Source organism: Mustela nigripes, chromosome 1, assembly GCF_022355385.1.
Source record: "Mustela nigripes isolate SB6536 chromosome 1, MUSNIG.SB6536, whole genome shotgun sequence".
Lineage (NCBI taxonomy): Eukaryota > Metazoa > Chordata > Mammalia > Carnivora > Mustelidae > Mustela > Mustela nigripes.
Window position 1 is genome coordinate 49,818,765 of NC_081557.1, and position 26,410 is coordinate 49,845,174.

Genomic DNA, 26,410 nt, shown 5'->3' on the forward strand with positions numbered 1-26,410 from the left:
TTTTTTTTTTTTTTTTAAAGGAAACATTTTATTTATTCATCTGTCAGAAGGAACAGGGGGAGTGGCAGGTAGAGGAAGAAGCAGGCTCCACGCTGAGCAGGAGCCCGAGGTGGGACTCAATCCTAGGACCCTGGGATTATCACTTGAGCCAAAGGCAGATGCTTAACCGACTGAGCGGTCCAGGTGTCCTGATGTTATGTCTTTTTGATGTGTTAATAGCATTCTTTTAGTGCTTCCATATTTTCTGATACCACAAGCTATTTAAGTTTCATCTTATAATTTCCCATCTCAGTACTGGAATCAACTATTTGTCTAGATAGCTCTTGTTCTTTTAGTGGAGAATGGCATTTGGAAATCAAGATTTGGGCACTATATATATACTCTTTACTACTAGGGTATTATTGCTTCTAGGCCATATCAGTGGACAGTACTGTGATGTGGAGTCTCCATTTCAATATCCCTCATTCTGTATATATATTAAAAAATCATAAATTCACACTGAAGTCCCCTAATTCCAGTCCAGCTCCACTGGGATCATTCTAGTCTTCTGCATATAAACTTCCTTCCTCCCAATAGTGAGAAACTCGGCTGTCATAATTCTCAATGTTTCACTTGCTCAATACCTCTGTGAGTAAAGAGTGTGGCAGCCACACAGGCCATCTCCCCTTTCACCCCAGCCCCTGCACACATGGTGTCCCTCAGATAGAGTCTCATTATTCCCATGTTCACCTCAGCCAGTCTCAGGCTGAACAAGGCCTTCTCCCAACCCTCTGGATTTAATTTTCTTTTTAAGATTTTTTTATTTTTTTTTTTTTTTACAGAAATCACTAGTAGGCAGAAGTAGGCAGAGAGAGACAGGGAAGCAGGCTCTCTTCTGGGCAAAGAGCCCAATGCAGGGCTTGATCCCAGGACCCTGAGATCATGACCTGAGCCATAGGCAGAGGCTCAACCTGCTGAGCCACCCAGGCACCCCTGGGTTTAATTTTTAATAACATATTCTTTCTGGTAATAAGAGTTTAAAAAAAAAAAAAGGCCCTACACATGAAAAGATGCTCAATTCCAGTAGTTAAGTGCAAATTAAAACCCACAAGAAAGCTCAGAAATGCAAAAAATAAAATAATGCCATATTTTCACTTTACAAATAGGCAACTGCGGCTAAGAAATCATTGTTTAAGGTCATAAAACTAGTAGCTAATGGACAGGATTTGGAACTTGGGCTCTGACTCTATTACCTCAATGCTAAGGACGCATTTTCTATACATGCTTTTGTGTAATTGTATTTAATATTTTCACATCTGCCCTGTGGTGGAGTTTATGTTCATAATCCCATTTATTCAAGGAAATAAACGTGGGGCCATTAAGTAAACTTGCTTCAGGTCACACAAATCTGAATTGAGCATAGCAACATCAAGATATAGTTGCTTTCTGGGGCGCCTGGGTGGCTCAGTGGGTTAAAGCCTCTGCCTTCAGCTCAGGCTGAAGGGTCCTGGGATCGAGCCCCGCATCGGGCTCTCTGCTTAGCAGGGAGCCTGCTTCTTCCTCTCTCTCTCTCTACTTGCCTCTCTGCCTACTTGTGATCTGTCTGTCAAATAAATAAATAAAATAAAATAAAAAGATTAAAGAAAAAAGATCTAGTTTCTTTCTGACCACTCAACTTTCTTTTTTTAAACTTCATTTAAAAAACCTTCAGTGCAATATTAAAAAGCAATACAGCCACCTGGAGTGACAACCAACAGAAAGAAACTGTTAGGGAAGACTCAGGGACCTCACTCCAGCTGCTCCTAGGGGACAGAGACCAGGGGCAGACCCAACTGGGGAAGAGAGGAAAGACCACCCAGCAAAATGGACAGGCAGAACAAAACATATAAGAAACATCTGGCTGAACTGAAGAGGGTCTAGGGGAGAGGGGAAACCCCCATTTCCCCCCCAAATGTCCTAGACTTGGGAGGGCTGGCCTCCTGGGGTGAAATGAGCAGGCCCTGTCCCACTCCACACTCCTCTGTGGTAGAGTATAGGATGTGCTGGGGGCCACATGTGTATGCTTGGGGAAACAGGGAAGAGATGAGTAGGGAGGAATGTCCCTCACTGGAATCTTATGAGGGCTGAGAGTGACCCCCTCCAGTTCCTAGACACTGGGGTCTTGGTAGATGGGGGTTGGAATGGGTTGGGGCAGCGGGGAGGCTGGGTGCTCAACCTAGAAAGCCAGCAGGGTCATCATCCTCAAAGTGGCCTTCCTGCAGCACCTCGATGTAGTGCTCATAGATTTTCAGGGCTGTGCCCAGATAGATGGACAGGCCAGTCAGCGTTATCAGTGCACTGCGTAAAGACTGGCCATTGATATCCCACTCTTCGGAAGCTGTTGCCTGCTTGGGGAAGCTGGCCTCGATAAAATATTCAACCACGTCCATCACTGTCCACTCCGGGGAATCAACCAGCTTCTCTTTGCCCCCAGAAGGACATCAGCCCTGGGTAGGGCTGGTTTTCCTAACTGACCCCTCAACTTATCCCAAACCTGCAGTTGACTTCTTAGGTCTTTAATTTATTTCTCTGTCCTTTGGCCCAACTCCAGAAGTGTGTTTTAACTTTTCCAAATATTCCTAAAGTAGGCCTCAAAGGATGTGAAATAGCTACTTTAAAGCAGGTCCTCCTCTAAATAGTGTGGTTTCAGAGGACCCAGAAAATTTCTTAAATATCTCAGTCACTAATACCTGAAATGCCATTAAGGGACCCAGCGTTTTCATCCACAGTTAGAGATGAGCTTTAAAACATAGCTGTCTTTTCCCCCAACTGACTGACATTAGATCCTTTTTTTTTTTTTTTTTCTTTTTAAAGAGAGGAGGGAGGGAGAAAGGAGTCTTCTTCTTCTTCTTCTTCTTCTTTTTTTCTTTTAGAGAGACGGCATGGTGGGGCGCCTGGGTGGCTCAGTGTGTTGGGACTCTGCCTTCAGCTCAGATCATGATCTCGGGGTCCTGGGATTGAGTCCTACATCAGGCTCTCTGCTCAGTGGGGAGCCTGCTCCTCCTCTCTCTCTCTCTGCCTGCCTCTCTGCCTACTTGTGATATCTCTCTGTCAAATAAATAAATAAAATCTTAAAAAAAAAAAAAAGGGCATGGTGGGGAGAGAAGCAGAGGAGAGAGAAACTCAAGTACTAAGCCCAACACTGGGCTCAATCTCCCACCTGATTACCATCTAAGCCAAAACCAAGAATTGGACATTTAACTGACTGCACCGAGGGAGAGAGAGAGAGAGAGAGAATGAATCTTTTTTTTTTTTTAATGATTTTTATTTATTTATTTGACAGACAGAGATCACAAGTAGGCAGAGAGGCAGGCAGAGAGAGGAAGGGAAGCAGGCCTCCCGCTGAGCAGAGAGCCCAATGCGGGGCTCGATCCCAGGACCCTGGGATCATGACCTGAACTGAAGGCAGAGGCTTTAACCCACTGAGCCACTCAGGTGCCCCAGATTGAATGAATCTTAAGCAGGCTCCATGCCCAGGGTGAAGCCCAACATAGGGCTCCATCTCAGGACCCAGAGATCAAGACCTGATCGGAAATTAAGAGACACTTAACAATGAGCAACCCAGTCGCCCCTAGATCCTTTTTTAAGAACACATTTACATTTGAGAGGAGTAAAGGAGTAGTACTTAGAAAAGAAGCTCCTGAAGAAGGAGGAGGAGGAAAAAAGGAAGGGATATAGTGTGGCATTGGCCCAGGGAAAGACCAGTGGACCAGTAGTCCAGATACAAACCCACGTATATATGGAAAGTTTATACATAACACAGCAGTCAATACAGATTGGTGCGGGAAACAGAGAACTGCTAAATAAATGGTTCTGGGACAACTCTATATCAAAAAGAAGAAAATGATACTACCTTGTACCATATTCCAAAAAAAAAAAGTTCTAGGTGAATTAAAGACTTAAGAGTGAAATGGACTCTCAGAAGAAAATATAGGTGAAGATCTTTATGACCCTCTACAGAGAATATTTCTTAGACATAAAAAGTATAATCAAAAAGGAAAAGATTGGTAAGTTCTACCCCCCTAAAAAAAATTGGTAAAAACACAAGCTTGGAAATGAAAGGGGTTTTTATTTTATCTATTTTCAACAAATATAAAACGTGAAGAGTCCCCGTACCCCCCAAAAAAAGCCCAGTAGAAAAATGGTCAAAAGAGGGACACCTGAGTGGCTCAGTTGGTTGAGCATCTGGTTTTGACTCAGGTCATGATTCAGGGTCCTGGGATTAAGTGCCACACTGGGCTCCCTGCTCAGTGGGAAGCCTGCTTCTTCCTCTCCCTCTGCCAACCATTCCCCCTGCTTGTATGCTCTCTCTTTCTTTCTCTCTCTCTCTCTGACAAATAATAAAATCTTACGAAAAATGGGCAAAAGACATAAATAGGCTTTCACGATAAAAAACAAATGGGCAATAAACATGAAAAGACAAAAAAATGGAAATCAAAGTCTGCAATGAGTTGTTGTTTCACATCTATATTGGCAAACATTTAAAAACTTGACATCAGTGGTGCCTGGCTAGTTCAGTGGGTAGAGCCTGCAACTCTTGATCTCAGGGTTGTGAATTCAATCTCCATGTTGGGCATGGAGCCTACTTAAAATAAGACACACACACACACACACACACACACACGTGTGTGTGTGTATGTATGTATGTGTACATGTACTTTAAAAGAAAATTAAAAATTGGACATCAAGAATTGGTAAGAATGTAGGGGCACCTGGGTGGCTCAGTTGTTGAGTGTCTCCCTTCAGCTCAGGTCATGATCCTGGGGTCCTGGGATGGAGCTCGCTGCATTAGGCATCAGGCTCCCTGCTTGGCAGGAGGCCTGCTTCTCTCTCTCCCAATCCCCCTGCTTGTGTTCCCTCTCTCGCTGTGTCTCCCTCTGTCAAGTGAATAAATCTTTCTATCTGGTGAGCTGGTTGTTAAATATTTACAAGTACGCCACAGGAGATGCATAGTAGTGAAACAATGAATAAAAGCAAACGAATACTAAGTAGGTAGAGAGGAGCACACAGGGGCAACATTCCTTCAATAAGGAATGTTCTAATGCTGCTCTTCTGTGCATATAAACTTCCTAAGGAAAAGAAAATAAGCAAGGGTTAGCTTGGTGGAAGGCAGGGCCAGTGGCATGTGTATATATACACACTGGAGGATCTGAGAGAGGTAGCTCCAAAGATGAATGTGAATGTGAGAGAGAGAATGGTTAGTTGGGGCAGTTGCAAGCATGCTTTTCATGCTCAAGCATTCTGAGAAGCAAGGAGCAAGGGGGTTGGTGTGCCCTGGTAGGGAAGATTAGGGTAGATGGGGCGAGAGCAGATCACCGCATGCCTATGTGCCAGGGTCAGCAGTTTGGATTAACTGTGAGCAATGTGTGGGCAAAAGTCTTGGCAGGGTAGAGGCAAGATGGGCAGGTTAGTGAGGAAGTTGGAAAGGCTTTGCTGGAAAGTGAAAGCCAAAGCAAGACCATGGCTCTAAGGATGAAGAGGCTTAAGAGGTCCCTAAGATGTAAAAAAGACGGAGCTTAGTGACTGATTGGATGTGGGATGTGGAAAATAGGACGCTTCTGCCCACAAGGAGGTAGAACAGAATTCCTCACTCTTTAAGGGTGGGCCATGAAATGACTTTCTTCCAAGGAGTACAATCCAGAAAGGAGGAAACAAAAGTAACCTTACAGTGGAGAGAAAACTGAAAAGGCACCTCAGCAGGTGAAGGTCATCATTGCCAGTGATGTCATGTTGATAGTAGGTCCCTTTGATATGTTGGGATGAGAATGGCATTTCACCTCTGTGGTCTTCCTTCCAGAAGCCCCTAGCCTCAGTCTAATCATAGAAAAAAATATCAAGCAAATCCCATTGAGAGGCTGTACAAAATACACGACCGGTACTCCTTATTAAACTATCAAAATCATCAAAAAACAAGAAAAGTGAGAAACAGTTTTAGCCAGCAAAACCCTAAGGAAACCTGACAACTAAAAGTAATGTGGTATCCTGTTTGGAATCCTGGAATAGAAAAAAAAGACATTAGGTTAAAAACTAGGAAATCTAAAAGTGTGGATTTCCATTATAAATGAGGTATCTGGAAGAAATAAAACTAAAAGTCAACTTACTGAATGGGAGCAGATATTTGCAAATGACATATCTAATAAAGGGCTAATATCCAAAATATACAAAGAACTGCTAAAACAAGACCCCAAAAAAACAAATACTCCTATTAAAAAATGGGCAGAAGCCATGAAAAGACATTTCTTCACAGAAAACCTACACATGGCCAACAGACACATGAAAAGGCGCTCAACATCACTCATCATCAGGGAAATGCAAATCAAAACTACGATATCACCTCACATCTAAATTGACTAAAATTAACAACACAAGAAACAAGTGTTGGCAAGGATGTGGTGAAAAAGGAGTCCTCCTGCACTGTTGGTGGGAATGGCAGCCACTATGAGAAAACAGCATGGAGGTTCTTCAAAAAGTTAAAAATTAGACAAACCATAAGAGAATCTTAATCTCAGGAAACAAACTGAGGGCTGTTGGAGTGGAGGGGGTGGGAGGGATAGGGGGGCTGGGAGATGGACACTGGGGAGGGTCTGTGCTATGGTAAGTGATGTGAATTGTGTAAGACTGATGATTCACAGACCTGTACCCCAGAAACAAATAATACATTATATGTTAATAAAACACATATATATGTATGTGTGTGTGTGTGTATGTATATGTGTGTGTGTATATATTCACATACACACACATACAAAAAAGGTTTTAAAATATGGGGTGCCTGGGTGGCTCAGTCATTAGGTGTTTGCCTTCAGCTCAGGTCATGATCCTGGGCTCCTGGGATTGAGCCCACAATCGGACTCCCTGCTTGGTGGGAGGCCTGCTTCTCCCTCTCCCACTCCTCCTACTTGTGTTCCCTCTCTTGCTGTCCCTCTCTGTCAAATAATAAATAAAATCTTTAAAAAAAATTTAAAAAATAGACCTACCTCATGATCCAGTAATCGCACTGCTGGGTATCTATCCAAAAAATACAGAAAGACCAATTCAAAGAGATACATGCACCCCTGTGCTTATAGTAGCATTATCTACAATAGCCAAATTATGGAAACAGCCCATGTACATGAACAGATAACAAAGTGGTGTATTTATGCAACAGAATATTGTTCAGCCATAAAGAAGAATGAAATCTTGCCATTGGCAACAACATGGATGGAGCTAGGGAGTATTACGCCAAATGAAATAAGCCAGTCAGTTTAAGTCAAATACAATATGGTTTCACTCATATGTGGAATTTAAGAAACAAAACAAACTAACCTGGGTGGGAGTAAACGAGAGGCAAACCAAGAAACAGATGCTTACCTAGAGAGAACAAACTGATGGTTACCAGAGGGCAGATGGTGGAGGGATGGGTGTAACAGGTGTTGGAGATTAAGGAGGGCACTTATTGTAATGAGCACCAGGTGATACATGAGTTATTGAATCACTGTATTGTATACCTGAAACTAATATAACACTGTAAACTATAGTGCAGATAAATTAAAACTTAATAAATAAATGTCACTAAATTGAGCATTAGAAAAAAATCACAATGTATCAATATTGATTATTATTTGTGATAAGTATACCTTTCTCATGTAAGCCATTAAGAGTACAGGAAACTGGGTGTGGGGCATATGGGAATTCTGTCTTCCCAACTTTTCTGAAAGTCTAAAACTATTCTAAAATTTAAAACTTATTTTTAAAAAATCAGCTAGATGCATTTGTTCTGAAAATGTTTTTTTTTTTTTTTTTTTTAGATTTTTTTAATGAGAGACAGTGTGTTGGAGTGGGGGTGGTGGGGTAGAGCGAGAGAAAGAGTCACAAGCCAACTCTGACTCCGCATTGGCCCTGGGGCCCCAGTGGGGCTCGTTCTCATGACCTGAGGTCATGATCTGAGGTGAGGCAGAACTGAACAGGTGGTTTGCTTGGGCAGGAAGGACTACCACTCCCAGAGTGCCCCTGTGCGGTTGTCAGGAGCAACCAGAGAATGCAGACTAACAGCCCTCTTGGAGTCGGGATTATACAACTGGGTGCCTTGCCAGGCAGCCATGGGCCAGGACTATTACTCCGTGCTTGAGGTCACTCGCAATTCAGAGGATGCCGAGATCAAGAAGGCGTAAGTGGGGGGCGGGAGTGAGGCTTTAGGGGAGTGCCAGGAAGGCTCCACCTTTATCTTTCTTGCACAGTTTAGGGCAGGCAAGATAAACCTTGTTCCTTCTCTTGATTCTTGCTTACCTATACTCTAGGTTTGGGCTGGGTTAGAGTTCCCAATCCATCATACTTTACCTCCTAAACCCTATCTCTCTTCCTGCTCATCCTGGTTTTCCTAGCAATAAAAGTCAGGACAAAGGAGACATTTGAACTTTATTCTGATTATGGAGAACCAAAGGATTGAAAATAGTTGAGTGACCTGACCAAATGGGTGTGTTTCATATTTTATTCTGGCCATCAGATGAGTTTGTTTTTGTTTTTGTTTTTTTAAGATTTTATTTATTTATTTGAGAGACAGAGATCAAAAGTAGGCAGAGAGGCAGGCAGAGAGAGAGGAGAGAGCAGGCTCCATGCTGAGCAGAGAGCCCAATGTGGGGCTTGATCCCAGGACCCTGGGATTATGACCTGAGCCGAAGGCAGAGGCTTTAACCCACTGAGCCACCCAGGTGCCCCTCAGATGAGTTTTTAATGCTGAACGGCATTTCTCAATACTTCCATCAGGTCTTGGGGATTTTGCGGTCCATTTCCAAAAAAGTGTAGGATGGGAGTCAGCACATTTTTCTGAAGAAAAAAAAAAAGTGTTTTTGGGGGGCAGCTGGGTGTCTCAGTCAGTTAAGCATCTGACTTGATTTCAGCTTGGGTCGTGATCTCCAGGTCATGAGATTGATCCCTGTGTCAGGCTCCACACTAGGTGTCAAGCCTGCTTGGGATTCTGTCTCTCCCTCTGCTCCCCCCAAACCACACACACCCTGTTCGCTCACACACGCACTCTCTCTCTCTCAAAAAAAAAAAAAAATGTGTTTTTTAAATGTATATTTATTGAGTGCCTACCCTATGGTTAGGGGCAGTGGTAGAAGCTGGAGATATGATCATGAATCAGACAGATAAGTAGCTTGACTTTGTTGATTAATACAGATAATGAATAAATCATAAGTGTGATGAATGTTACAGAAGGGGAAGTACAGAGGGTTGTGAAAGCTTATTTTAGAAGTAGAGAGACCCTATTCAGGGGTCAGGATAATCAAGGCTGACAATGAAGCTTAGGTGCACCTGGGTGGCTCAGTGGGTTAAGCGTTCATCTTTAGCTCAAGGCATGATCTCAGGGTCCTCTGCTCAGGAGGGAGCCTACTTCTCCCTCTGCCTCTGCCCCTCTCCTTGCTTATGTGCTCTCTCAATCTCTCTCTCTCAAATGAATAAATAAGATCTTTTTAAAAAAGAAAAAAGAAGATGAAGCTTGAAGCAGGACAGTGGGTTGGTGAGAAGAGAGAGAATGGACTTGGCTCTTTTTTTTTTTTCAAGATTTTATTTATGTATTTGACAGAGATCACAAGTAGGCAGGGAGGCAGGCAGAGAGAGAGAGAGGGAAACAGGCTCCCCGCTGAGCAGATAATCAAGGGAGAGAGCCCGATGGGGGCTCGATCCCAGGACTCTGAGATCATGACCTGAGCTGGAGGCATAGGCCTAACTCACTGAGCTACCCAGGCGCCCCTTGACTTGGCTTTTAATCAGATCTTTGGAGGGTAAGGAAAAAGGGAGGAATCTGGGATAATACAATTATGGTTGGGCAGTAATCCATTTATTGAATGTACAGATTCTGTTCTGAAAACCTCCCATCATTATTTCATTTAATCCTTACAACAACCCTGAGAGGTAGGTGCTATTATTATCCCAAGCCCATGTGCCTAGTAACCAGTATCTGGACACCAGGCCTACTGTGGTTCAGGTCCTATAGGGCATTAATTGTGGGGTAAGTCGAAAGAGTCTACAGTGTGGCTGAGAAACAAGACACAGACTCATGAGACAATTACAGAATAACTCAGGACAGTGTGTGATGTCACCCACAGTTCAGAGCATCTCCTTGGCCAATGGGAGCCATCTAAAGTCACAAAGAGTTGGAGTGCCGAAAAGTAAGCCAAACTTAAACACTAGAAACACCTAGATCTGAATCCAGGTTCCCACTAGCTGTGTGACATGGACAAAGTGCCCTCTCTGGGCCTCGTTTTCCCATCTCTAAAATAACAGTAACAAACAGTGGCACCCGCGTGGCTCAGTGCGTTGGGCATCTGCCTTCAGCTCGGGTCATGGTCCTGGGTCCTGGGATTGCCCTTCACTGGACTCCCTGCTCAGCAGGGGGCCTGCTTCTCCCTCTCGCTCTACCCCTCCCCCTGCTTGTGCTCTCTCTCGTGCACTCTCTCTAATAAGTAAATTCTTAAAAATTAATAATTATCAAGGTTGTTCTAGTATTAATATGGGATTGTATGAGATAATGAATATGAAATGCCCAGCAATCATTTGCCCCAAAACCAGGTCCTATAGAGTGGTTAAAAGGACCACGTGTATTTCAAACAATAGCCCTTAACCCTTCTCTCTTGTGACAGTTTTTTGTTTTTTTTTTTTTTTTTTTTTTAAAAGATTTTATTTATTTATTTGACAGTGAGAAATCACAGGTAGGCAGAGAGGCAGGCAGAGAGAGAGAGGGAAGCAGGCTCTCTGCTGAGCAGAGTGCCCGATGCGGGACTCGATCCCAGGACCCTGAGATCATGACCTGAGCCGAAGGCAGCGGCTTAACCCACTGAGCCACCCAGGTGCCCCCCTCTCTTGTGACAGTTTTAAGAGCTGAGTGCCATACTGGAGTACCGAGATTCTTGACCCCCCCGCTCAAAATGCTGAATGTAATGTAATGAAGAAAAGCTCCACGATGATTCCTAATTGCCTAGCTATTTCCCTTCTCAGTGTCTCTCATTTGGTCTCAGCTGCTACATCTGAGCTGTGACTCACCTCCGTCTTGGGCACTCAGTAAAACAGTGATGGTTGTAAGTAAAACTTACAACTACTCAAGTTTATATGAACACGGAACTCTTCTCAAACCCACTTACTTTTACTCATTGATAGAATATTCTTTCAGTTCTCCTCATAACTGACTTTGGCCTTTGTAACTGAGAAGGGCTGGTTTCAAAGCCTCAAGGAGGTCATGACAATTGTCTTCAAGTCTCTGAAGGTGGAACAAGCCGATACTCTCTGTAAAGGCCTCCAAGGTCAGAGTTAGGACCTTCAGAGTTAGAGGACAGCAGGCCTCACTCAGTAAGATGAAATGTTGCCTCCAAGTCCGAGTGGTCCCACCCTGAGATGGGCTGCCTTGTGGGACAGTTACATTGGGTCATTCTTTTACTCTCTGCTGCTCAGAGCTAGGCACCAGGGACACAGAACCAGACACAGTAACTCAAGGAAATCACGCTAGTGGGAGAGACAAGCCAGTCAATAACCAGCTGGAGCACCAAGTACTAAGTTTAGGGATGGAAGGCACTGGGGACTCGGGAAGGGGATTCTAACCCAGAATGGAGGCTGCAGTTAGGGAAGGCATCCTGGAGGAGTTGACCCTGAGCTGTGTGTTGGAAGATGAATGAAAATGTGCCAGTGGGAGATGGGAGGGACTGGAGAGGGGTGAGTGTTACAGGTGAAGGGAGTAGAATGTCAAAGACATGAGCAACGCAGTGTGGGGAGTTTGGAGCCTGGGCAGAAGGTCAGTAGAGGTCATGGGAGTGGGGAGAGAGAGCTGTGAGTAAGAAGGCCAGAGAGAGAAGCAGAGGCTTGAATCTCAGAGAGATTTGGATTTTATGCTGAAGACAAAGGGGAAACCAGTGGAGTGACTTGGTCAGGGGGCAGCACGCCAAAAGGCCTGGGGAAGGGGAGCACTAGAAACAGGAAACCATAGTTCTGCAATAGTTGTAGGGATGAAGCAGCAGGAAGAGAACATTAGGGAGAAAGAAAAACCAACGTGCCTGGGTAACGGGTGGGATGGGGGTGGAGGGGACAAAGAACCTGGGAGTTGATAACGTTCAGGTTTTTGGCTGCAGTTCCTGGGTAAGTGAGCAAAAAATGAGGGAATGAAAGTGTGTTTCATTTGGGCTCATTGAGTTTGTGAGGCCTTTGGGACATCAGAGAGGAGATACCAAGATGGCTCTGGGAGCTGGGCCCTCTGAACTGCATCAGTAGACACCGTGGGGCTCAGGCTTCCTGAAGAGAGCCCAAGGCAGGTGATTGGAGGGAGGTGAGAGGGGCTGGGGTCTTTATTCCCAGCTCCCTTCCTAGCAGGGCCCTTCAGGTTGGCTATGTTCCTTAAATGAAGTGACGGCTCCTGCCAAGGGCCCCCATCCACACACCCTTCCGTGGGATGTCATGAACTTCTCCTTCCCCTCACTCCTATAGGCTCGAGGGCATCAGGGTCCCTCAGGGCTCCTGACCTTGGGCTACAGCGCCGTCCCCTATGGTTATCCTCCCTATCTCCCACACTTCGGTGAGTGGTCCCTTTATCAACTCCACAAATCCCCCAGTCCATGCCAGCTCTTTCCTCCCAGACACTGAGGGTACAGATTTTCAGATGCTGTAGGTGCTGCCTCATTTGAGTGGTGGGATGGGGCAGCTATGGAAGCTGGGCAGCGAATGAGCACAGAAGCAGGAGACACTAAGAGGGCCTGACATGTGCTGAGTGCCTCTCTGTACTCAGCCCTTTGACGCCTTATTTTATGTGATCTTCCCAAGAAGCCTAGGAGTCAGTTCAGACATCAAGACAGGATTCAAAATATATTGGGGGAGGCATGTGTGAGGGTCAAGGAGGAGCAAGAGTGGGCAGGAGGGCCTTCAGACCCCAGTGCAGGTCTGATGCCTGTGGTGGGGGAGCTGGGTGGGGAGGGCCGCAGAGTCGGCTGGAGAAAATGCTCAGTCCGGATGATTGGCAGGAGTTCCGAGGCAGAGGTTGTAGGTTGGAGGGGTCCTGTGTCCCACAGGGAGGCACAAGCACGAACATCCTCACCATGCTTGGGCCCTAGCTGGAGCAGGTGGAGGAGGGGTAGCTTCAGCACAAACACCGAGGGCAGGCAGCTACGCTTTCTCCCCGCTGGGCCCTCTTCAAGGGCATCTGAGCCATGGGCCACCTTGGCTACCACAGCCCAGACTTTATAGCTGGGAACATCAAAGCAGTGAACAGAGAGCCAGCTCTAAGCCAGCTCTAAGCCAGCTCTAAGCACCTTGGGCCTGTTTCAGCTGCTATGACGAGTATGAATCCTCTCTCCTCCAGGTACCGGAAACTGGCCCTGAAGAACCACCCGCTCAAGTCCAGCGAGCCATCTGCAGCAGAGACATTCAGGCAAATAGCAGAGGCCTATGATGTGCTGAGCGACCGTGAGTGACTCTGCTCTCTTCCTCAGGTCTTGGGTGTTGGGCTTTCTGAGGGGGCCCAACAGAGAGGAGGCATTCCTCTTCCTGCCCTGGGCAAACTTAGAAAGAAAACAGCACGAAGAATTAGTCGCCTATCTCAGTAGTCCAGAGATAAGGTTGACGTGGCGTGGGGAGCCCTTGGATTAAGCTGATCTGCTCAGCTGGTCTTGGAGGGGGCAGAACCTGGTGCAGGTCCCCACAGCCCCCACATTCACCCTGGGCCCGCAGGGATGGGCACAGTGAGATGCTTCCTGCCAAGGCTGGAAGCTGGTGTGCACCTTTACTCTTCCCGCACGGCCAAGGAGAGCATGTCTATAAAGGGGCATGGAGAGGCTGGTAATTGAGAAATCTCCTGAAACTAGGAGTATAGAAAGCGATTCCTCCCCTCTGCCCTGGGCAGTACCTGCATGGACATCCTGAAGTCTTGTCCCAGAGACTAGTTACAGATCCTGTGCCGAAGAATGGCCAGATCACAAAGGTTTTTCTGGTCCCGAGTTCTCAGGACTTTGGAGTCCTTAGACTGTAGGAGTTCAAAGCTCTAGAATCTGGGAGCTCTAGAATTCTTGGATTCTAGAATTTCAAGGTGCTAGGATTCTACCTGCCCCAGAAAAAACTGTATTTGTGATGATGAGTTTAGCCCAATTCCAGGACAGTAGCCTGACTGTTAATCTCCAGATCCCTCCTCCAGGCCTCCGCCACCGTTGTGGCTCTCCTCCAGGCTACAGGCCCCTACCTAGATGCACCCACCATGAGGTTCCGCACCTGACTTTTCAGATCTCCTTCCAAAGACTGCCAGACAACAGGCACGTTAGAAATAAGGTTGCTTTTGCCCTTTTCTCTCCACCCTGTGTTCATCTGCTTCCCAGCCCAGTAGCTATCTTAGTCCCCGAGACCGGCCCCTTCCTCAAGGTGCAACATGTCCACAGCTGTGAAGAGAGGCATCTATGACAAGTTTGGAGAAGAGGGCCTGAAGGGCGGGATTCCCCTGGAGTATGGAGCCCAGACCCCATGGACCACTGGTTATGTCTTCCACGGCAACCCTGAAAAGGTTTTCCATGATTTCTTCGGAGGAGACAACCCCTTTGGTGGTAAGAGGCCCCACCTCCCCACTTGCCTTACTGGGAAAGGACAGAGCTATAAAAGGTTTCTTTTCCTTGAATCCTTTTGTTTATTTAAGAAATAGATAATAGTGCCTGATTAAAAAAATTGTATTAAAGAAGAAATAAAGTCCAGCCTTTATTCCTTCTCTAGGAGCAGCCACTTACTGCCAACAGTTTATGTATCCTTCCAGAAATTTTCTGTGCATTTATGAGCATATATTTATGTTTACATAAGCCTTTTACCTAATTAAGGAAAGAGGACCATATTGTACATGCTGAGTTTTTTTCACTTAGTGTATCTTGGAGATGATCTTATTATGTACCATATTGTATACAGATCTGTTTCATTCATTTTAATAGCTGCATCAGATTTCATTATACAAGTGTGTGTTAGTCAGCTGAGTACATGGATGGCTGTGTGAATGATCCCACATCCCAACAAACTGACAAAGAGCTGATTTCTGAGGCTCAGGGTCATCTCGTAAGGACAATTGACCCTCAGACCTGTCTTCCTGGCTTCAGTTTTGCGACTCAGAGAAGCTCGGTTTCATTGCCTGTCCCCCTGTAGCCTCTCCGCCTGGCTATACCACCGCTTTTCTGCATTTCAGAAGTTCTCTTTTCCTTTTCTCCATGTTAATAACAACTGAGTACGGCTCACTGTCTGTCTACCTCCGGGCCCCCTCCCACCCTGCATTGCCTTCTCCTGTCTACCAGAGGGAACTAAGTTCATCAGCTGCATGTGTAACTGGACAAAGCGGGGGACTCAGGGTCAGGTCTGTTTCAGATCCACACACTGCCTCTTACGAGCTGTGTGGTTCTCCGCAAATCCCTTCACCGCTCTGAAACCTCAACTTCCTTTCTGGTCAATGACTATACTAGTCCTTTCCTCACCCATCATTATCAAATGAGATAACGGGCTTTATAAATCCATTATGAACATGCGCTCTGCAGACTGAAAGATACTGTACAATGGATCTGTCTCTCCCAGAGACAGGCACATGGAAAAGAGACAGCTCGGAGGAGCCAACCCAGAGCTTATAGGGGCATTGCTTACAAGGTTTGGGCTATACTGCCGGAACGCCCGGGTGGCTCATTTGGTTAAGTGGCTGCTTTCGGCTCAGGTCATGATCCCAGGATCCTGGGATCAAGCCCCACATCGGGCTCCTTGCTTGGCAGGGAGCCTGCTTCTCCCTCTGCCTGCCACTCTGCCTGCATGTGCTCTTTCTCTCTCTCTCTCTCTCTGACAAATAAATAAATAAAATCTTAAAAAAAGAAGAAGAAGAAGAAGAAGAAGAAGAAGAAGAAGCTATACTGCTTCAGTGCTTCACCCCAGGGATTCTTGGATCCCATCTCCCTACAGGGCCGAGGGACAAGGCCTTCCTATGACCTGGCTACTGGGGTGTCTATAGCCCCGTACACCATAGCTGCAGGGTGAACGAATGAATTCAGTGAATGATACAAGAGGGGACCAGGTAATTCACAGGCCTCTTGATTCATTAGCACAGCACAGCAGGGCACACATTACAGTGAGGCCTTGCCCAAAAAATCTGAATTATGATAGCAACCTAGACTCTACACAAAAGGCTTCACATGTAGTGATAAGCACAGTGGTTCAGGACACAGGTTCTAGAGTCACACTGTCTGAGTCCAGATGGACTGTGGGGCTGTGAGCATTTTCTTTGGCCTCTCTTCCCTGTAAGAGAACCATGTGAAGCACTGACACCAGCTCCTGCTGCAGAGTAAGCTTTCAGCAATGTCTAGTTCTTCATCATCATCTTGTTATTTAATCCTAATGGTAGAAGGCAGATCAGGCATTATTATTACTCCAATCCAAGAACAGAAAAACTGGAACCAAACTACTACATAGCACTTCAAGAGGCAAGGGCTCTTTGGACTGGGATGGAAGGGCAGCAAGAGATGTTTATGGGTATAGAGCTGGGCAGGGAGAAAAGAGACTGAAGAAAAAAACGTTTGGTGAACTCTCAAATTTTTAAGGAACCACCCCTGCCCCAGCCCTTTGTCAGCGGCTGACTTCATAGAAACTTGAGTCTGGGGTCTCTAGTGGTATTGGGCTGGGCTGTACATGAGGGAAAGGGGAGCCTCGGGAAGGGTAGGAAGGACTAGAATGCTTATTATGACTCTCCCAGCGGCCTTCTAACTGCAGGAGTCATTTCTGGAATACCAGGAGCTGCCACCAGAGGGCACTCCTCTCCCTTCTGAGACAGCCAGTCTCCAGGGGTATTTCCCAAGTTTAGGGGGAAAGGAGTCAGGAGAGTGTGGGACTATCCAAAAAGGGTGGGGTGGGGGGTTTGAAACAGTGGGAAGTGGCAAGGATTGATAATCATTGGATCTGCAATTAAGGATAACTTTTTGACCTGGCTTAACAGTCTGAGTCTGCAAGATAGGAATGAGATGCTGGGTATTACACTTGGGGTGTAATATGTGTGAAGGTGTCTGTGCATCCAGGTCCCTGGAAGCAGCCTCTCTTACTCCTCTCCTCTCCCCACCTCCTGCAGAGTTTTTTGATGAAGAAGGAAATGAGGTAGATTTGAACTTTGGGGGGCTCCGGGGCCGGGGAGTCAAGAAACAGGACCCCCCAATTGAACGAGACCTCTACCTATCCCTGGAGGACTTATTCTTCGGCTGCACCAAGAAAATTAAGATCTCCCGAAGGGTGAGTACTGGGCTTCCTCCTACTGGGAGCCACTACCTATCCTGTCCAATCTTTCAAGTAACCTCCTCCCTGTCCTCACTGGAGACCTCAGGTATGGTCTCTGATGGAATCATGAAATCTCAAGTTTGGGGACATAAGATAATAGAATTCTAGAATCTGAAGTTGGAAGGGACAATCAAAGGTCCCATTCTATCCCATGCAGGAATCTCCTCTCCCGTGTTCCTAACTGGGACAGAGTCTTTCCTTTCCTCTCAGTTCATCCCCATCCCTGTGGGAAGTTGGGCTCTTAATGTGCAGAGTCTCCCGTGAATTCTGCCCTCTGGGCATTACCAGACCATACCCCCAGGGCTTCATCAGTGTGTAAGCCTCACAAGGAAGAAGAAACAATGTGGGCATGGAGGGTGGGCTGCAGGACATTCCCCAAGGAGTCTGATTGAAGACCTTCAGTGCCCCAGGGTACAGTCAGTCCTTGGGTTGGCCCTGTCCCGTGGCCCAACCCTATGCTAGGCACACAAGCAAGACCTTTTAACACCTTTCCCCAGAAGAGGAGATGCCAACAATGGCCATGCTTTCCGCGGATGGCACTTGTCTGGGCATGTGATTGGGGAATGGATGGATGACATAATAGGGAATGCTTGAATATGCTGACCTCTGTGGTCTTTCTCCCTTCATGATTAAGAGACCTCCCAGAGCCTCGTGGCCAGAGTCTCTTGGTTTGGAGAGAGGACCTGGGTATGTGTTCACTATGTATTTGTTAGTGGCCAGGGCCACGTGATTTCTAGGGCAGGAGTTGGGGGCTTGATCAACTCATGGTGACCACTTGGCATCTCAAGCCCCAGCCCTATGACATAGCCTGTCATCCTGGAATTATAAGTCCTTGGTTCCAGTGAATGGGGTGAGAGTGGGAATGGCTCTGGAAGGTTCTCCCTGTTGCTAGAGGAATGATCCCGAGCACAGAACCCCTGTAACAAATTTCTCATGTGAAAAGGCCAGCCGGGAAATCCCCAGCAAACTTCTCCCGACCCCACCCCCCTCGCCATCTGGCTGCAGGTGCTGAACGAGGATGGGTACTCCTCTACCATCAAGGACAAGATTCTCACAATTGATGTGAAACCTGGTTGGAGGCAGGGCACACGGATCACCTTTGAGAAGGAAGGGGACCAGGTGAGAAGGAGGGAATTGACTAGGATCCATCCTTAATTAGTGTCAGTTGCCTGGGCTTGTCCATGGAGTGGGAAGACTGAGGGAAGGAGGCAATGCTTTCTCCTGCCCCTGTGAGCCCTACTCTGGTAGGGAGACCAGTCTGCAGAGTGGGTGAGATGATCCCCAAAGTCTCTTATAGACGACAGAGCCTCATCATACCTCTGTGAGTGGATACCCAGGGATTTTCCCCACTTTGCAGAATAAGAAACTGAGACCCAGAGAGGGAAGGGATTTGCCCAGGGCAAGAGCACAAGAGCTCTCTCTTCCTGATTTTCTTCAGTGCTTCTTGAATAAAGCCTAACTACAGGAGCTATTCAGAAACCACTTATTAATAATAATTTTAATACCATTTAATATCTTAATGATAATTACTTATTTAAATAAAAATATAAAATTATTGTTCAAGGCATGCTGAATCCTTAAGTCTGAGAAGAGGCAGAGTGATGGTGTTTTCAGAGCCGAAAGAGATTAATTCCTCGGCTGACACTTCTTGCTCCCTTTCTCACCTGTAAAACATCTACTTCCAAAACACGCCCTTCAGGACCCCGCTCTAATGCTCCCAGCTGTGGGCAGCCTCCCCTGACCTCCCCACCTAGGTTAGGGCCTCTCTGGTCTCCTGCGTCTGGGTTCCCTTTACCATAGTCTGGAGCACATTGAGGACTGTGGGCCTGTCGCCCACAGCGACAGTTAATGAAGCCTGGCAGGACAGAGGCTTGCTGGAAGTTGTCTTCAAATTTGCAGCTCAGAGTTTTGCCCACCACCTCAGGAAGCCCCGTCCCCCTCCAGCTGAGTGAATCCTTTTGCTCAATAGAGGAGAAGCATTTGGGGGGGCTGGATTCACCCGAGTAGGCTTCTCAAAGAAGCGGATACGAAAACAAACTGTAAAGGTCCTTCCAGAAAACCTGGTTTAATCTCTTCATTGTTCAGATGAAGACATGGAGACCAGTAGAGGTAGGAACTTGGCCAGTGGCACACAGCCAATTAGCCCTTGTCAACCCTTAGCCTCCTCTGCCCAGGGCCCCAACATTATCCCAGCCGACATCATCTTCATCGTAAAGGAGAAGCTACACCCTCGCTTCCGCAGGGAGAACGACAACCTCTTTTTTGTGAACCCCATTCCCTTGGGCAAGGTAAGTGGGCAAAGTAGAGGAGAAGAGGTGGGCAGATGAGAGTGAGCAAGCCGGCCGCATTCTGCACTCCCCCCACTGCATGGGGTAGGCCTTCAGAACGCGAGGAGAGCACATAGAATCTATGTGGTGTCTTCAGGGCCCCTCTGTGTCCTCAGACTCCAAGCACAGAATAGCACCGGCCTAGGCTTTGCCTTCCCTCCCACACTGCACCTGCAGGCAGTCACTCAGTCAGTCCCGCCACCTGGTCTGTTCACCTCTCAGTCTGGGTGTGAGCACCTGCGTCTGCCCAGGAGCCCTCTGGCGGCCCTCCCGCCTCCCTTCCCAACTTCTCTAGGCTCTTCCCCGTACTTATTGGACTTATTGGACTGTGCCACTGGCTTGTCTCAGCATCTCCTATGATGTTCAGGGCCCTCCACACTCTGCCCCTGAGGTTCTCCCCCCGTGCACTCTGACCACCGTGCTCCTCGGAGCTCCTGCCTGCTCACACCTCCAGATTCTTGTTAGTGCTATGCCCTTTGCGTGGAATGCTGTATCCACCTGGTCTCCCTGGCAAGCTCCTTCTCACCCTTATCAACTGCCATCATGGGGCCGCCCTCCTGTCCCACTCCAAAATGTTCGGGGGGCCTCTCCTTGGCTCCCGCAGACTCCTTGACTTCACTCTATCATAATATATGTCATCCTCAGTCTTACGTAGCAGACTGAGCTCCTGTGAGCAGGTAGTTAGTTGCCTGGCTCGCTCTTCTGTGAGTCCTTGAACAGCCTTGTGCCTCCTTGAGGCAGGGCTCATGGCCTGGCACTGAATAAGCTCAGAAAGTGCCTTCTAAACAGAAAGGCCAAGGTGACCTCCCCCACTCCCACCTTTGGCCCTCATGTCCCCTAGGCCCTGACCTGCTGCACTGTGGAGGTGAAGACCCTAGACGATCGTCTGCTCAACATCCCCATCAATGATATTGTCCAGTAAGTGCCCCTGCTTGGGACCTAGTTGGCAGAAGGGCTGGCCTGGGCCTTGGAGGGTAGTGGCACGCTGGGCAGCCCCGTGCCGTTCAGTCCTGGCCAGAGAGACCTGAAATCCAGCCCCACCTCTGGCCAAGCTGCAGTCACCTGGTAAACGGGAGTATCTTTCTCTAACTTGCACAAGGCCACTTTAGAGCCCAGAGGGCCCCCGTGTTGGGCAATCTTGGTTGCCTTCCTCCTCCTGAACCTCTCATTAGTGTTCTGAGTTGTATTCCTTAAGTCCTTTCCAGGAAAGGCCCTCCCCATGGGAAGCTTTACTCAGCCTCTCAGCATCCCAACCCAGGGTGGTATCTCTAGTTCTGGAACCCTCTGTTAGAGACTCAGTGTAAAAGGGTTGTCGAGGGAGCAGGCTGTCTGAACAAGCCCCCACCCCATTCTGGTTGAAATGAGCCCCATGGTGGAAAACCGTACTGATGGCCCCTTGCCTGAAGTTATGCAAGCAGGGGCAGCCTGGGATCTGTCAAAATGCTCCTCTGCGGGGCCGCTAATTTCCCTTCTCTCATCCTCATGTCTCAGTCCCAAGTATTTCAAGAAGGTGTCAGGCGAGGGGATGCCGCTGCCCGAGGACCCCACTAAGAAGGGAGATCTCTTCATCTTCTTCGACATCCAGTTCCCCACCCGCCTCACACCCCAAAAGAAACAGATGCTGCGCCAGGCATTGCTGACATAACTCTTGTGGACTGGAGGCTGGTGCGTGGGGGAGGCTAGCTGGGCCTTTAGCCCACCCCGGCCTCAGGATGTGCAGGGGAGCCAGCCCACAGCATAGATGGGAGGTGAGGATGGGATGGCAAGGGACTTTTAAACTGACACAATAAAGATTTATTTCCTACCTAAGAAGGAAAACAGTTGCACTCCTGGCAGTTGCACCCAGGAGACTGTGTTGGAAGAAAAGGAGCTTCATGTATCTCTTTCTTGTGAGCAGAGGGAAGGGCAAGGTGTAGGAAGCCTAAAACCTGGGTCCTTGTACAGGTTTTTAAAATTTATTTAAATTCATTAGTTAATGTATGATGTGTTATTGGTTTCAGAGGTAGAGCTCAGTGATGAAGTGATAGAAGATCAGTCTTATATAATACGCAGTGCTCATTGCATGGCCTTCCTTAATGCCCATCACCCGGTTACCCCATCCCCTATCCCTCTCCCCTCCAACAACCCTCAGTTTGTTTCCTTATGGTTTGTCTCTCTCTCTAATTTTACCTTGTTTTATTTTTTCCTCTCTTCCCTATGATCCTCTGTTTTGCTTCTTAAATTGCACAACCCGGTGAGATCATATGATAATTATTTTTCTCTGATTGCTTATTTCACTTAGCATAATACCCTCCATTTCCATCCACATTGTTGCAAATGGCAATATTTCATTTCTGATGGTTGCATAATATTTGTGTGTGTGTGTGTGTGTACCACATCATCTTTACCCATTCATCTGTCAATGGACATCTGGGTTCTTTCTTTTTTTTTTTTTTTAAGATTTTATTTATTTGTTTGTCAGAGAGAGAGAGAGAGCACAAGCAAGCAGAGTGGCAGTCAGAGGCAGAGAGAGAAGAAGGCTCCCCGCTGAGCAAGGAGCCCGATGTGGGACTCGATCCCAGGATCCCGGGATCATGATTTGAGCTGAAGGTAGCCGCTTAACAAACTAAGCCACCCAGGCATCCCACATCTGGACTCTTTCAACAGTTCAGCTGTTGCGAACATTGCTACTATGAACACTGGGGTGCAGGTGTCCCTTCGGATCACTACATTTGTATCTTTGGGGTAAATACCCAGTAGTGTAATTGCTGAGTCGTAGGACAGCTCTATTTTTAACTTTCTAAGGAAACTCCATGATGCTTTCCAGAGTGACTGTACCAGTTTGCATTCCCACCAACAGCATAAGAGGATTCCTCTTTCTCCACATCCTCACCAACATCTGTTGTTTCCTGACTTGTTAGTTTTAGCCATTCTGACCAGTATGAAGTGGTATCTCATTGTATTTTGATTTGTATTTCCCTGATGCTGAGTGATATTGAATGTTTTTTCATGTGTCTGTTTGTCATTTGGATGTCTTCTGTGGCGAAGTGTCTGTTCATGTCTTCTGCCCATTTCTTGATTGGATTATTTGTTCTTTGGGTGTTGAGTTTGATAAATTCTTTATAGATTTTGGATACTAGCCCTTTATCTGATAAGACATTTGCAAATATCTTCTCCCATTTTGTTGGCTGTCTTTTGGTTTTGTTGACTGTTTTCTTTGTTGTGCAAAAGCTTTTTATCTTAATGAAGTCCCAATAGTTCATTTTTGCCTTTGTTTCCCTTGCCTTTGGAGACATGTCTAGCAAGAAGTCACTATGGCCGAGGTCACAGATGTTGCTGCATATGTTCTCCAGGATTTTATTGGATTTATGTCTCACATTGAGGTCTTTTATCCATTTTGATTTTATTTTTGTGTATGGTGTAATGAAATGGTCCAGTTTCATTCTTCTGCATGTGGCTGTCCAATTTTCCCAGCACCATTTGTTGAAGGTACTATCCTTTTTCCATTGGATATTCTTTCCTGCTTTGTCGAAGATTAGTTGACCATGAGTTGAGGATCCATTTCTGGGCTCTCTATTCTGTTCCCTTGATCTGTGTGTCTGCTTTCGTGCCAGGACCATGCTGTCTTGATGATTACAGCTTTGTAATAGAGCTTGAAGTTTGGAATTGTGATGCCACCAGCTTTGGTTTTATTTTTCAACATTTGTTTGGCTATTCAGGCTCTTTTCTGGTTCCATATGAATTTTAGAATTATTTGTTCCAGTTCTGTGAAAAACATTGATGGTATTTTGATAGGGATTGCATTGAATGTATATACGTATTGAATGTATACTGCATTGAATGTATAGGTAGCATAGACATTTTCACAATATTTGTTCTTCCAAACCATGAGCATGGAATGTTTTTCCATTTCTTTGTGTCTTCCTCAATTTCTTTCATGAGTGCTCAATAGTTTTCTGAGTACAGATCCTTTGTCTCTTTGGTTAAGTTTTTTCCTAGGTGTCTTATAGTTTTGGGTGCAATTGTAAATGGGATCGGCTCCTTAATTTCTCTTTCTTCTGTCTCATTGTTTGTGTATAGAAATACAACTAATTTATGTGCATTGATTTTGTATCCCTCCACTTTGATGAATTCCTGTATGAGTTCTAGCAATTTTGGGTTGGAGTCTTTTGGGTTTTCCCCATAGACTATTATGTCATCTGCAAAGAGTGAGAGTTTGACCTCTTCTTACTGATTTGGATGACTTTTATTTCTTTTTGTTGTCTGAATGCTGAGGCAAGTTACTATGTTGAGCAGCAGTGGTGACAGTGGATATCCCTGCTGTATTCTTGAGTTTAGTTCTCTCAGTTTTTCCCAGTTAAGAATTATATTTGTGGGGTGCCTCATGGCTCAGTGGGTTAAGCCTCTGCCCTCAACTCAGGTCATGATCTCAGGGTCCTGGGATCAAGCCCTGCATCAGGGTCTCTGCTCAGTAGGGAACCTGGACCCACCCTCTCCCCTGCCTCTGTGCCTACTTGTGATCTCTGTCTTCAAATAAATAAATAAAATCTTTTTTTTAGGGACGCCTGGGTGGCTCAGTTGGTTAAGCAGCTGCCTTCAGTTCAGGTCATGATCCCAACGTCCTGGGATCGAGTCCCACGTCGGGCTCCTTGCTCAGCGGGGAGCCTGCTTCTCCCTCTGCCTCTGCCTGCCATTCTGTCTGCCTGTGCTCGCTCGCTCTCCCTCTCTCTCTCTCTGATAAATAAATAAAATCTTTAAAAAAAATAAAAAAAATAAAATCTTTTTTTAAGAAATGCTATTTGCTGTGGGCTTCTCATACATAGTCTTTATGATATTGAGGCGTGTTCCCTCTATCCTTACAGCGTGAAGATTTTAATCAAGAAAGAATGCTGGTACTTTGTCAGTGCTTTTTCTGCATCTATTGAGAGGATCATACAGTTCCTGTCCTTTCTTTAGGTAGTGTATCACATTGATTAATTTGCAGATATTGAACTATGGTTGCAGTCCAGGAATAAATTCCACTTGTTTGTGGTGAATAATCCTTTTAATGTACTGTTGGATTCTACTGGCTAGTATCTTGGTGAGAATTTTTGCATCTGTGTTCATCAGGTATATTGGTCTGTAAATCTCCTTTTTGATGGGGTCTTTGTCTGGTTTTGGGATCAAAGTAATGCTGGCCTCATAGAGTTTGGAAGTTTTCCTTCTATTTCTATTCTTTGAAATAGCTTCAGAAGAATAGGTATTAATTCTTCTTTAAATGTTTGGTAGAATTCCCTTGGGAAGCCATCTGGCCCTAGACTTCTGTCTGTGGGTAGATTTTTGACATCTGCTTCTGTTTCCTTGCTGGTTATGGGTGTGTTCAGGTTTTCTTTTTCTTCCTGTTTCAGTTTTGCTAGTTTATACTTCTCTAGGAATGCATCCATTTCTTCCAGATTTGTTGGCATATACTTGCTCATAATATGTTTTTGTAATTGTATTTTTTCAGTGTTTGTTGTGACTTCTCTTTCATTCATGATTTTATTTATTTGGACCCTGTCTCTTTTCTTTTTGAGAAGTCTGCCCAGGGATTTCTCAATCTTATTCTTTTAAAAAAACAGCTCCTAGTTTCGTTGATCTTTTATACTTTTCTTTTTGTTTCTATTTCATTGATTTCTGCTTTACTCTTTATTAAATCTCTTCTCTGTTGTGTTTAGGCTTTGCTTGCTGTACTTTCTCCAGCTCCTTTAGGTGTAAGGTTAGGTTGTGTAATTTAGACCTTTCTTGTTTCTAGAGAAAGGTATATTGCTATATACCTCCCTCTTAGGACCACCTTTGCTGAATCACAAAGATTTTGAACAGTTGTATTTTTATTTGTTTCCATTAAGTTTTAAAATTCTTTAATTTCCTGGGGCGCCTGGGTGGCTCAGTGGGTTAAAGCCTCTGCCTTCGGCTCGGGTCATGATCCCAGGGTCCTGGGATTGAGCCCCACGTCGGGCTCTCTGCTCATTGGGGAGCCTGCTTCCTTCTCTCTCTCTCTGCCTCCCTGCCTACTTGTGATCTCTGCCTGTCAAATAAATAAATAAATAAATAAATAAATAAATAAATAAAATTCTTTAATTTCCTGGTTGACCCATTCATTCTTTAGTAAGATGCCCTTTAGCCTCCGTGTATTTCAATTCTTTCCAAATTTTCTCTTGTGATTGAGCTGCAGTTTCAAAGCATTGTAGGCCAAAAATATGCAGGGAATAATCCCAATCTTTTGGTACCAGTTGAGAGCTGACTTGTGAACCTATATGTGATCTATTCTGGAGAATGTTCCATACACTAAAGAAGAATGTGTATTCTGTTGCTTTAGGATGGAATGCCTTCAGTATATCTGTGATGTCCATCCCATCCAGTATTTCATCCAAAGCCCTTATTTCCTTGTTGATCTGCTTAGATGATCTGTCCACTGCATTGAGTGGGGTGTTAAGGTCCCTTACTATTATTGTGTTATTATCAATGTGTTTCTTTCATTTTATTATTAATTGGTTTATGTAATTGGCTGCTCCCATATTTGGGGCATAAATATTTACAATTGTTAGATCTTCTTGTTGGATAGACCCTCTAATTATGATATAGTGTCCTTCCTCATATCTTACTACAGTCTTTGGTTTAAAATCTAATTTGTTTTCTTAAGATCCTAGTACCTATAACCCTGGAAGATTCCAATTATTCTGCACAATAAAATTTACAAATTTTAAAAAAAATAATAAAATCTGTCTGGGGCACCTGGGTGGCTCAGTTGTTAAGCACCTGCCTTCAGTTCAGGTCATGATCCCAGGGTCCTGGGA

The 26,410-nt window shown here is 45.7% G+C and overlaps 1 protein-coding gene across 2 annotated transcripts; it reads left to right on the forward strand.

The window, feature by feature from the left end:
* The first annotated feature begins 8,036 nt into the window (after positions 1 to 8,036).
* DNAJB13 (DnaJ heat shock protein family (Hsp40) member B13) lies at positions 8,037 to 25,634 on the forward strand. 2 transcript variants are annotated; one of them, XM_059410461.1, is made up of 8 exons: positions 8,037 to 8,164; positions 13,334 to 13,437; positions 14,400 to 14,561; positions 17,090 to 17,247; positions 18,298 to 18,411; positions 19,467 to 19,580; positions 20,461 to 20,537; positions 21,111 to 25,634. In XM_059410461.1, the coding sequence occupies exons 1-8, from the start codon at positions 8,097 to 8,099 to the stop codon at positions 21,262 to 21,264; spliced, it is 951 nt and encodes a 316-aa protein (XP_059266444.1). In that variant the 5' UTR covers positions 8,037 to 8,096; the 3' UTR covers positions 21,265 to 25,634. The 2 variants fall into 2 exon arrangements, with proteins under 2 accessions (XP_059266444.1, XP_059266452.1); XM_059410469.1 differs by lacking the exon at positions 8,037 to 8,164 and having other exon boundaries at positions 13,348 to 13,437; positions 14,340 to 14,561.
* The last annotated feature ends 776 nt before the right edge of the window (positions 25,635 to 26,410 follow it).